This window comes from Schistocerca nitens, chromosome 4 (assembly GCF_023898315.1).
Source record: "Schistocerca nitens isolate TAMUIC-IGC-003100 chromosome 4, iqSchNite1.1, whole genome shotgun sequence".
Taxonomy (NCBI): domain Eukaryota; kingdom Metazoa; phylum Arthropoda; class Insecta; order Orthoptera; family Acrididae; genus Schistocerca; species Schistocerca nitens.
The window spans coordinates 757,162,206-757,174,921 of NC_064617.1; the positions used below are offsets into that span (position 1 = coordinate 757,162,206).

Consider the following 12,716-nt stretch of genomic DNA (forward strand, 5'->3'; position numbering starts at 1 on the left):
CCGCATAAAATCAGTATCTGTTACTAAGAAAATAAATGAACCCACTGATGATAGTGAAACGTCACCAAACATGTCTCATTGTCAAAACAAGAACAACCTGTGTTTGCTCAAGGCAGAACTGTATTTCCATAAGTACATGGAAATGCAGTTACTTTTTACTATGCCACCAGAAACTGCAAGTCCTTTATACCAAAATACTCGGACAATATCCCTGAACAACGTCCAAAATTTTGTCAGAGTTTGGGTTCACACTCTATACGGTTGCCTATTTGGAGTAAATAAGTACACACAATAATGAATACTAAGATACATTCTGATTTGGCTATAGTGAATTTTGCAGCACAGTCTGTGAATTACGTTCAGTGATTAACTGACGCTACTTCTGTGTTGACTGGTGGTGGAAGAATCAGCTGCTGCTAATGTGAAACGTTGCACAGGGTGCGCCCGACTGTACTGATTTTTCATTGTGTGATCCATACAAACTTCAGGGAGGCTTCTTCCTTGCAACAAGGCCATCGGAGTTGCTACCTTCTGGAAATGCTGACCGGACATATGAATGAATGAATATTAACTTACACTTGATAATGGGAGTTTGCTCCTGAAGTACTTTTTGTCTCTTCTCAAGAAAAGGGACTTAAGCAGACTTTGTGCAGTAACAGTTCTCATTTGTAATACAAAATGTGAAAATAAATGTATAACAGCCTGCATTAAAGTGAAAATTGTTGCACAGAAATCCTGATAAGGATTGGTGGAAAAATTGTAGATAGGAAATTAAATTTAAATGTTACAATAAACAGTGAATGCATAATGTGATAGAAGGCAACTAACAGTGTCAGAATTTGTGATAATGATCATTTTCTTTTGATTCTTTGTTAGCCATTGTAGACTCATTTTACTGCTACGGTAGCTATAATTTGAATAAATTTTGTGTTAAGTCATTGAGGCTCCCTTTTCCTTATTTTCTGTTAAACAACCCCTCTCCCTCTCCCAGTTCTTATTTTCAGTGACCATCTGTTAGGGATCCACTGCATCTGCCGAGTGAAAGGGCACAGTGATTAGCTTGCTCAACTCCCTTGTGGAAGGAGTTAAGGTCAAATACCCATGTAGACATCATGATTTAAGTCTTCTGTGATTTTTCTTAAAGCAGTTAAGGTGAGAAATGGAATTGTTCCTTTGGAAAGACCATGGACAGTTTTCTTTCTGTTAATTGTCCGTCATACTAGTTATCCCCTACAAAGACTAATACTTCAAATTTTTTGCAGAAATTTCATTAGTAATAATGAACAAGTAAAATTAAATAATTAATGATAAATGTTTCATGATGTGTGTGTATTTGTTGAAATTTGAAGGGTCTTGCTGCAGGCTGCTGATCTCACATTGGCGTTTGGAAGAAGGTATGGTCTTGTGGGAAGAAATGGTCTTGGCAAGACTACTCTTTTGAGGATGATATCAAGGTTAGTGGAGAGTGAATATTTACCTACTGCTACAGTCATATCCACTACGCAGTTTTTGTGTTTTTTCTTAAATATATCTTGTAAATACACTAAATGAGAATGCCATAGTTCTAACAACACTAATTGTTCTTTTCAGTGGACAACTGCGGATACCTTCACACATATCTGTTCTCCATGTGGAGCAGGAAGTGGTTGGAGATGACACAACTGCATTGCAGAGTGTTCTCCAGTGTGATACTGTTCGTGAAAGACTAATCGCTAAAGAAAAGGAAATCAGCACAAAATTAAATAATGGGTGAGAGTATTCATTAGTATGAGTATTACTTTCCTTCTTTTTGCCTTTCTTCCCTGCTCCTCCTCCTAATTTATTGATTTTGTCTAGGGGAGCTTTCAAGAGCATACTGATATAATGGGAAATGCAGAAATTCCTGTGTAGTTGCGTAAGTCAATCTTTTGTATCCTGTTGTTCATAAAATTTTCATGGTGCTGTCTAGATATTTATCAGCAATTTCCAAGAGTCCTATCCTTGGTTTGTTCAGAGTGTATTTGTTACTTGGCCCCTTGATTTGTAAACTTTTATAAAAATTTTCGTATGAAATGCAGACTATTGAGTAATTTTAACTGAACTATAGTATTCAATGGGACCATGGCCCCAGAAAAGAGGCAGACAATGATTTACTGTTGTGAAGTCAAACCCTACATACCACTGCCCCTGCAGTACTTAAAGTGCATCTTCTTTATACATGTTACTGTTGTCTTCAGTTGAAAGACTGGTTTGCTGCAGCTCTCTATGCTACTCTAACCCATGCAAGCCTCTTCATCTCCAAGTAACTACTGCAACCTATATTCCTGTGAATCTGCTTGCTGTATGCATGTATTGGTCTCCCTCTATGATTTTTACCCCCCCATGCTTCCCTCCAGTGCTAAGTTGGCAGTCCCTTGATGCCTCAATGTGTCCTACCAATTGATCCCTTCTTTTGGTCAGGTTGTACCACAAATTTCTCCTTTCCCCAATTATATTCAGTACTTCCTCATTATTAGTGTGATCTAGTGATCTAATCTTCCAGCATTCCTCTGGAGCACAATATTTCAAAAGCTTCTATTCTCTTCTTGTTTAAACTTTTTATCATACATGTTTCATTTCGATACATGGCTACAATCCATACAAATACTTCCAGAAAAGGACTTCCTGACACTCAAATCTATACTCGGTGTTAACAAGTTTCTCTTCAGAAATGCTTTTCTTGCCGTTGCCAGTCTTCATTTTATATCCTCTCTACTTCAACCATCATCACGTATTTTGCTTCCTAAATAGCAAAACTCATTTACTACTCAAAGTGTCTCATTTCCTAATGTAATTCCCTCAACATCACCTGATTTAATTCATTTGCATTCCATTGTCCTTGTTATGCTTTTGTTGATGTTAATCTTATATCTTTCTTCCAAGATACTGTCCGTACTATTCAACCACTCTTTCAAGTCCTTTGCTGTGTCTGACAAAACTGCAATGTCATCAGCAAATATCAAAGTTTTTGTTCTTCTCTCTGGACTTTAATTCCTACTCCAAATTTTTCATTTGTTTGCTTTACTGCTTGTTCAATATACAGATTGAATAACATCTGGGATAGCTACAACCCTGTCTCACTCCTTTCTCAACCACTGCTTCCTTTCCGTGCTCCTCAGCTCTTGTAACTACCATCTGGTTTCTGTACAAATTGTAAATAGCCTTTCACTTCCTGTATTTTACCCCTGCCACCTTCAGAATATGAAAGAGAATACTCCAGTCAACATTGCCAGAAGCTTTCTTAAAGTCTACAGATGATGTAATCATAGATTTGTTTTCCCTTAACCTGTGTTATAAGTCGTAGAATCAGTATTGCCTCAAGTGTTCCTACATTTCTCTGGAATCCAAACTGATATTTGCCGAGGTGAGTTTCTAAGAGTTTTTCCAGTCTCCTGTAAATAATTTGTGTTAGTATTTTGCAGCCAATTATTAAACTTATTAAACTGATAGTTCATTAATTTTCACACCTGTCAGCTCCTTCTTTATTTGGAGTTGGGATTATTGTATTATTCTTGAAGTCTGAGGGTATTTCATTTGTCTTATACATCGTGCTCACCAGATGCAAGAGTTTTGTCATGGTTGGCTCTCCCAAGGCTATCAGTAGCTCTAACGGAATGTTGTCTACTGACGGGGCCTTGTTTCAACTTAAGCCTTTCAGTGCTTTGTCAGATTCTTCACACAGTATCGTATCACCCTTCTAATCTCCCTCTGCGTTCTCTTCATATAGCGGAGATGCTTAGTCACAGGTACGCGCAACAAAAAGTCTCTCACAATTAAAGCTTTCAGCCATTAAGACCTAAATCAACAGTAGACAAGTCACTCACTCACTGTGCAGATGCAACTCTCACACGCAACTGCCGTCTCCGGCAACTGAAACCACACTGCAAGCAGCAGTACCAGTGCATGATAGGAGTGGTGACTGGGTGGGGTTAAGTAGGAGGCTGGGGCAGAGAGGGGGAGGGATAGTATGGTGGGGGTGGCAGACAGTGAAATGCTGCAGGTTAGACAGAGGGCAGGGAGAGGTGGGGAGGGGGGGCTGTTGTGGATGGCAGGAGAGCCAACACAGTGTTACTAGAGGAGGCCGAAATGCACGCGTTTTAGCTCACACAGGCTGGCGTGAGGTCTGGAACAGGACAAGGAAATTAGAATTTAGAAAAAAATGGACGTAGCTGGTGGAATACTTAACTTTAATCCATTAATGATGAGCGCCGGTTTTGACGGTACATGATTCACAATATCAATAGTAGCTGAATATGGCGCCTTGCTAGGTCGTAGCAAATGATGTAGCTGAAGGCTATGCTAAACTATCGTCTCTGCAATGAGAGCGTATTTTGTCAGTGAACCATCGCTAGCAAAGTCGGTTGTACAACTGGGGCGAGTGCTAGGAAGTCTCTCTAGACCTGCCGTGTGGCGGCGCTCGGTCTGCGATCACTGATAGTGGCGACATGTGGGTCCGACGTATACTAACGGACCGCGACCAATTTAAAGGCTACCACCTAGCAAGTGTGGTGTCTGGCGGTGACACCACATTCCTCCCCCGCAAATCGGCATATGGTTGTGGCATAAGGCTTCCGCCTGCCGTGGGGAGGACCCCATGTTAACGTATGCGATGTGGTGGGGAGCCTAGCAACAGGCGAGGCTGTGCCACCCGCACCCTGCCATTCGGACTACGGGGAGCTAGGAAACGCCTGAAAACCTGCTCCAGGGTGCACACCAACATGCGGTGTATGCGCCCGCAGAGAGACAGGAGGGGCCGAAGGGTAGACCTCCATCGGGCCAGGGCACCGGACAGGCGAAGACGACATATGGTCCGGAGCGGGCAAGAGTTCCTTGTTGGAGGACAACTGGTCACGGGAAGCGATCGGCGGCACGTGACCCAGGGAGGCATCCGGCGGTTGCAGCGGCGCGTCCACTGTGGATGTCGTCGGTGGGAGAACAGGCGGCGGCGGCGCAACGTGAACAGACACTGGTACAGAATCACTTGCTAATTGACGTGATTTCCGGCGACGTCGACACACACTTTTTGTGGGACCAACACAGTCACTGTTAGAAAGAGTGGCACTGGGCGGAGTAGAATGAACTACATGAATGTCCATGGGCGAAGGTTCACTAGCCTGAGTATTCTTGGTTCGATTCCGGCGCGAAGCAAAGGGCCTGGAACGGTTGTGTGTGTCCAATCTGAGCTTTTTCTGGCAAACACTCTGAACATGTCCTTTTTTATTACAGAAAAAGCAAATAGCTTGGCGTGACGGGCAATTCTCACGCGAATGTCTAGTAGCACACCGCGGGCATGATGTTAACACTGCATGTGCGTGCTTGCGTGGCACACGTGGCTGCGCGGATGGGCGCGAGGGCTGTTTACTGTTCCGTGTAGTGCGCCCGGCGGGCCGGTTAATGTGAAACACGGCTGGCGAAGTTTCAAACGATTCCTGAGCAAGGTCAAGTGTGTCTTGCCTATCCAATATGTCCATCACTTGTTGAAGGGAGGGATTGACTGGTTTCAAAATCTGTTCCCGTATACGAACATCAGAAACGTTCTGTGCAATTGCATCACGTACCATAGTATCTGAATAAGGGAGTCCACATTGACACTGAAAAGCACAATTCCTAGTAAGGCCTTGCAAGGTTGCAACCCACTCCCGATTAGTCTGACCTGCCGTACGTTTTGTACGAAAGAAGGTATACCGTTTCGCAACTACATTGACTGATTCTTTGAAATATGTATCTAATGCAGACAAAATTTCTTCGTAGGACAGAGTTGCTATGTCGCTCCGGGGAAATAATTTGACTATTACACGGTACGTGTTAACCCCGACTGATGATAACAAAAAAGGCTGCCACTCGTTACCTTGAATTCTGTAGGCGGCGAGATGGAATCCAAATTGGCGTGACCACTCCGTCCAGCTTTCCAGTGCATCATCAAAAGGTCGAAAAGGTGGTGCAACAGCGTGTTGTGGCTGCGTTAGCGGTGGAGCGGCGGCTGCCGCATCGTTTTGCATTGCACGTTGACCCTGGACGAGCTGTCCAAGGGCATCCAGTAATGCCTGCGTCTGCTGATTCTGTAAGCGATAAAATTCGGACAGTACCTTTGGAGATTGTGGCGAAGCCATTACACAAGTAAATCAGGGCAGTATAGTTAAGAACGCGGTTTTGCATAGTCGCCAATCTTGTGGATGGCAGGAGAGCCAACACAGTGTTACTAGAGGAAGCCGAAATGCACGCATTTTAGCTCACGCAGGCTGGCGTGAGGTCTGGAACAGGACAAGGAAATTAGAATTTAGAAAAAATGGACGTAGCTGGTGGACTACTTAACTTTAATCCATTAATGATGAATGTCTGTTTTGACGGTACATGATTCACAATATCAATAGTAACTGAATATGGCGCCTTGCTAGGTCGTAGCAAATGACTAGCTGAAGGCTATGCTAAACTATCGTCTTGGCAAATGAGAGCGTATTTTGTCAGTGAACCATCGCTAGCAAAGTCGGTTGTACAACTGGGGCGAGTGCTAGGAAGTCTCTCTAGACCTGCCGTATGGCGGCGCTCGGTCTGCAATCACTATAGTGGCAACACGCGGGTCCGACGTATACTAACGGACCGCGGCCGATTTAAAGGCTACCACCTAGCAAGTGTGGTGTCTGGCGGTGACACCACAGGGGGAGTAGTGGAAAAGGAGAGAAATGAAAAGACTGGGTGTGATGGTGTGATGACGGCTATGTAGTGCTGAAATGGGAATAGGGAAGGGACTGGATGTTTGAGGACAGTGACTAATGAAGGTTGAGGTCAGGAGGGTTACGGGAACATAGGATATATTGCAGGGAAAGTTCTCACCTGCGCAATTCAGAAAAGCTAGTGTTGGTGGGAAAGATCCATATGGCACAGCATGTGAAGCAGTCATTGAAATGAACGGTATAATGTTTGGCAGTGTGGTCAGCAACAGGCTGGTCTGCTTGTTTCTTGGCCACAGTTTGTCAGTGGCCATTCATGCAGATAGACAGCTTGTTGGTTGTCATGCCTACATAGAATGCAGCAGTGTTTGCAGCTTAGCTTGTAGATCACATGATTGGTTTCACAGGTAGCCCTGCCTTTGATGGGATAGGTGATGTTTGTGACCAGACTGGAGTAGGTGGCGGTGGGAGGATGTGTGGGACAGGTTTTGCATCTGTCTATTACAGGGGTATGAGCTATGAGGTAAAGGATTGGGAGCAGGAGTTGTAAGGGTGGAAGAGTATATTGTGTAGGTTAGGTGGACAGTGGAATACCACTGTGGGAGGGGTGGGAAGGACAGTGTGCAGGACATTCCATCAGGGATGTAATTGAAACCCTGGCAGAGAATGTAATTCAGTTGCTCCAGTCCTTGGTGGTACTGATTTACGAGAGGAATGCTCCCGTGTGGCAGATAGTGGGACTTTGGGAGGTGGTGGGAGACTGGAAAGATAAGGCACGGTAGATTTCTTTTTGTAAGAGGTCGGGAGGATAATTACATTCAGTGAGACCCTTGGTATATTTCGAGGAGGACTGCTCTTCACTGCAGATGTGATGACCATGGTCGGCTAGGCTGTACAGAAGGGACTTTCGCTATGGAAGGGGTGGCAGCTGTCGAAGTGGAGGTATTGCTAGTGGTTAGCAGGTTTGACATGGATGAAGGTTGTGGCGGTTCCACCTGCTTTAATTTTCTTCCTTTGTTGATTGTTATCCTCGGTGGTGACATACTGCGTTGCTACACTGGCTCAAAAATGGGTTGTGGCCCCCCTGCGGGTTCGGGGGTAAGAATAGGCCCACGGTATTCCTGCCTGTCGTAAGAGGCGACTAAAAGGAGTATCAAATGTTTCGGCCCTTATGTGATGGTCCCCTCTTGGGTTTGACCACCATATTTCAGAATTATTCCGAAGAGCGAGCCAGTTAGGGAAGGGCGCCTTACTTGGTGCATTGTGTCCATCGTGCATTGAGACCTTTAGCCAGCGTATTCATCGTTGCATTGCAGTCCCGCTCGCTCTCCATCTCTTGGGCAAGGATACATTCCTTGTTGCGATTTCTGCCATGCACTCTGCAGTGTCGCTTCCTGCACTGATGACGACCATAGACCACTTGCCACCTAATATCCAGCACTGTAGCCAGTCCGTTGTGGTGAGGCCGCCATGAACCCCGTTGGTTGTAGCTCACTGACAACACAGGGATTGCTCTACTGATGCCTGCACCATTAACTCCCCACGTATGCCAAGGAGTAGATAGCTATCTCTCTGGGGCATCGGGACTCTCAGCAATGGCCATCCTGCCAGGTGGCCCTTGCTGTGACTGGGTAACGCCCGTGGGGAGGGCCCTTGGTAGGAGTAGGTGGCATCACGGTGGATGACACGCAATGAAGTGTGGCACATCTTCTCTTGCTGGTGGCCAACCAGCAGCAGTCTCTAAGCATTCGAGGGCTCACTTAAACGCAAACATGTATGACCCCAAAGTGTTCCCCTCCCTGGCCACACCAAGGGAGGAATGAAAGGATATGAATGACAGCGAGACGTATTTGCCCCGGTATCTAGTCTGTACGAGAGCTGATGGGGAATACTTTGAGTCCATGAAGCCTCAGTTCTTCATAGAGCATTTAGAGGAAGTTCGGAGAGATGGCTTGTCAAAAATGCGGTCTGGGTCAGTCTTGATAAAAACAGCATCCTCTGCCCAGTCACGTCCATTACTTGCTTGTAAGAAGCTGGGGGATGTTTCTGTTACTATCACACCCCATAAAAGCTTAAATATGGTCCAGGGCATTATCTTCCACAGGGCCCTTCTTTTACAGTCCGATGACGATCTGCGCGCCAACTTAGAGCGGTGAAGTGTCCATTTCGTCTGGCGCGTCCACTGGGGACCCAGGGATAATCAGGTTGCCACCAGTGCCTTCATCTTGGCTTTCGAGGGTGACACATTACCCGAGAAGGTGAAGGTAATGGTCTACTGCTGTGATGTCAAGCCATATTTCCCTCCCCCGATGCGGTGCTTTAAATGCTGAAAGTTCGGCCATATGTCTTCCCACTGTGCTTCCAGCCTCATATGTCGCTGTTGTGGTCGTCCATCCTATCCTGATACTCCATGTGCCCTGCCTCCCATCTGTGTCAACTGCGGAGAGCACCATCCCCCTTGCCTGCTGGACTGTAACATTCTACAGAAGGAACGAAAATAATGGAATACAAGACCCTGGACCTACTGACCTACACTGAGGCTAAACGGAAATTAGAACGTCTTCGTCCTGTGCATATGTCATCTTATGCTGCCACTATCACTCCTGTTACAGCTCCATCCGATGCACCACATACAGTCAGCTCTCATAGTCGAAGGACCACACCTGCCCCCTTGATGGTGGGGGGCACTTCCCTCCCTGTTGCTTCCGCGCACCAGCTACCTTGGTAGCGACCCCACCAAACCATCGGGGACACCAGTCCCCACTTCAAAGCTGGAAAAGCGTAAGTCTTCCAGCTTAGAAGCAGTTTCTCTCGCTAGGAAGGGATCCCTTGGGTCACTCCCTTCCCAGGTTCCTACCAGTGGCAAACCAGACACCCGCCAGGGGCTGAAGAAGCTCCAGGTAGCTGGTCGTAGGGCTTCGCTGTCCTCTTCAGTCCCGGAGACTGAATCAAAGAAGCCCTCCTAGCAAGGGCAACCAAAGGAACACCGTAAGAAATCGAAATCAAAGACCCCTAAGACCAAGGAAATTGCAGTGGCGCCCAGTGCGCCACTACCTACAGGATCTGCGTCTGATGATGCAGTGGAGATTCTGGCGTCTGCTGAGTACCTAGATCTTGCTGGGCCCTCATACATGATGGATTTCGCTCCCATCGGTACTCAATCAGTCGCAGCAGGTGACCCAGCGGTGTAATCTGCCTCCTCGGTCCCTTCACGCCCCTCTCAGCCTTTACCCTTTCCTCTGCATTGCTCGTCAGGAAACTTGTTTTCAGTCGATGCGAACCCCCACTCTCCGTGGCTATCGGGGTTATTATAAGAACCGGCCAGCTTATGAGATGGCATCTGGTGGCATCTGCATCTACGTCCTTGACTCTCTTTACAGCGAGTCTGTCCCTCTACGTCCTTGACTCTCTTTACAGCGAGTCTGTCCCTCTACGTCCTTGACTCTCTTTACAGCGAGTCTGTCCCTCTACGTCCTTGACTCTCTTTACAGCGAGTCTGTCCCTCTACAAACACCTTTAGAGGCTGGTGCTGTTCGGGTGTGGATGCCTCAGGCTGTTACTGTCTGCAGTCTCTATCTTCCACCGGATGGTGATGTCCCGCAGCATGTCCTGGCTACACTGATAGCCCAATTGCCACCACCTTTTCTGATACTGGGCGACTTCAGCGCCCATAACCCGCTGTGGGGTGGATCGGTGGCAACAGGCCGAGGTAGCATCATTGAGCAAGTTTTGGCACTGCTCAACCTTCCTCTTAAATAATAGTGCCTTCACACATTTCAGTGTGGCACATAGCACGTACTCAGCCATCGACCTTTCGATCTGCAGCCCTAGCCTATTACCATCTGTCAAATGGAGTGTGCATGATGACTTGTGCGATTGTGGCTGCTTTCCGATCTTTCTGTCACTGCCACAACGTCACTCTTCTGGGCGCCCCTGCAGATGGGCTGTAAATAAGGCTGACTGGGACTTGTTCACCCCCATTGCTACTATTGAGCCTCTTTCCAATGACGCCATTGATGCAGTGGTTCACTCTGTCACCACCAGCTTCGTTACTGACGCAGAATCTGCCATTCCCTGTTCTTCTGGGTCCCCTCAGCGGAGGACTGTGCCTTGGTGGTCGCCAGAGTTCGCTGAGGCGATTAAAGATCGCAGGCGGGCACTCCCGCGTCACAAGCGGCATCCCTCATTGGAACACCTCATCGCCTTTAAACAGCACCATGCGTGAGCCTGCCGCCTCATTCGCCAACGTAAGCAGGAGTGCACCACTGGCCTCTGTACCTCTCCATCGCAGGTTTGGGCCAAGATTGGGTGACTGTATGGCTATCAGACCCCATCAGCGTACCCGCGCTTTCACTGAATGGAGCAGTCTGTACTGACTGTGACACAATTGCAAACCGCTTAGCGGAGCATTTTGCTCAGAGTTCCACTTCTGCGAATTACCCACTGGCGTTCTGCTCCCTGAAAGAGCGGTTGGAACATCAGAGCCTTTCATTTTACACGTGCCACCCTGAGTCATACAATGCTCTGTTCAGTGAGTGGGAATTACAAAGTGCACTAGCCGCTTGCCGTGGTACAGCTCCCGGGCCAGATCACATCCACTGTCAGATGCTCAAACACCTCTCGGTGGACTGCCAGGGACGCCTCCTAGACCTTTACAACCGTATCTGGGTTGAGGGCGAGTTCCCGTCGCAATGGCAGGAAAGTATCGTAATCCCTGTGTTGAAACCTGGCAAGAACCCATTGGAGTTGGACAGCTACCGTCCCATTAACCTCACCAACGTTCTTTGCAAGTTGCTCGAACGCATGGTGAGTCGGAGGTTGAGTTGGCTACTTGAGTCTCGGGGCCTTCTGGCTCCGTCTCAGGGTGGGTTATGTAAGGGCCGTTCTGCCGCCGATAATCTGGTGTGCCTGGAGTCTGCCATCCGTACAGCCTTTGCCTGCCGTCAGCATCTGATTGCCGTGTTTTTGATATGCGGAAGGCGTACGATATGACATGGCAACTTCGCATCCTCTCCACGCTTCATGGTTGGGGTCTTCGGGGTCCGCTCCCGATTTTCAACAAAATTTTCTGTCGCTTCGTTCCTTCCATGTGCAAGTTGCGGCCTCCCATAGTTCCTCCAGAGTTCAGGAGAATGGGGTACTGGAAGGATCTGTCTTAAGTGTCTGCCTCTTTCTGATTGAAATTAATGGGCTCACTGCGGCGGTGGGAACATCTGTCTCAGCTTCCTTGTATGCTGACAACTTCTGCCTATACTATAGCTCCACTGGCATTGCAGCTGCTGACCGGCAGCTGCAGGGTGCTATCCAAAAGGCACAGTCTTGGGTTGTAGCGCATGGCTTTCTGCTTTCGGCATCGAAGACCTGCGTTATACATTTCTGCCGGTGACACACTGTTCACCCTGAGCCATGGCTTTATCTTGACGACGAACCTCTTGTTGTGGTGGAGACGCATCAGTTGTTGGGATTGGTTTTTGATACCCGGTTGACTTGGCTCCCTCACATTCGGCAGCTTAAACAGACGTGCTGGCAGCATCTTAACACTCTTCGTTGCTTCAGTCACACCAGCAGGGGTGTCGATCAGTCTACACTTCCACGGCTGTACCAGGCGTTAATTCAGTTCCATCTAGATTTTGGGAGCCTGGCTTACGGTTCAGCATCACCTTCCGCATTGCGGTTGCTGGACCCCATCCTTCACAGTGGGGTCCGACTCGCCACTGGAGCTTCGCGGACAAACCCTGTCAACAGCATACTTGTGGATGCAGGTGTCCCTCCATTGCGGTTGCGGCACAAATGATTACTGGCCGCTTATACTACACATGTTTGTAGCTTGCCCAGGCATCCCAATTATCATCTCCTGTTCCCTCGGTCGGTTGTCCATCTTCCAGAACGGTGGCCCGGTCAGGGTGTATGATCGCGGTTCGTGTCAGAGCTCTTCCACTGGGCTTGAGGTTTTCCCTCTCTCACATCTTTTCTGGGCCCCTCTGCGTATACCCGCTTGGTGTGTGCCCCACCCATGCCTTCGTTTAGATT

General features: G+C 47.6%; 1 protein-coding gene across 2 annotated transcripts in view; it reads left to right on the forward strand.

Moving 5' to 3' along the window:
* Positions 1-12,716, forward strand: part of LOC126253051 (ATP-binding cassette sub-family F member 3) — a 139,423-nt gene that overhangs the window by 43,491 nt on the left and 83,216 nt on the right. For both annotated transcript variants that reach the window (XR_007545890.1, XM_049954131.1), the window contains exons 5-6: positions 1,350-1,454; positions 1,591-1,749. Coding sequence is in view for 1 of the 2 variants with exons in the window: in XM_049954131.1 (XP_049810088.1) it covers positions 1,350-1,454; positions 1,591-1,749 (264 nt within the window). In the remaining variant the exon portion in view is untranslated. The remainder of the gene's footprint in view (positions 1-1,349; positions 1,455-1,590; positions 1,750-12,716) is intronic.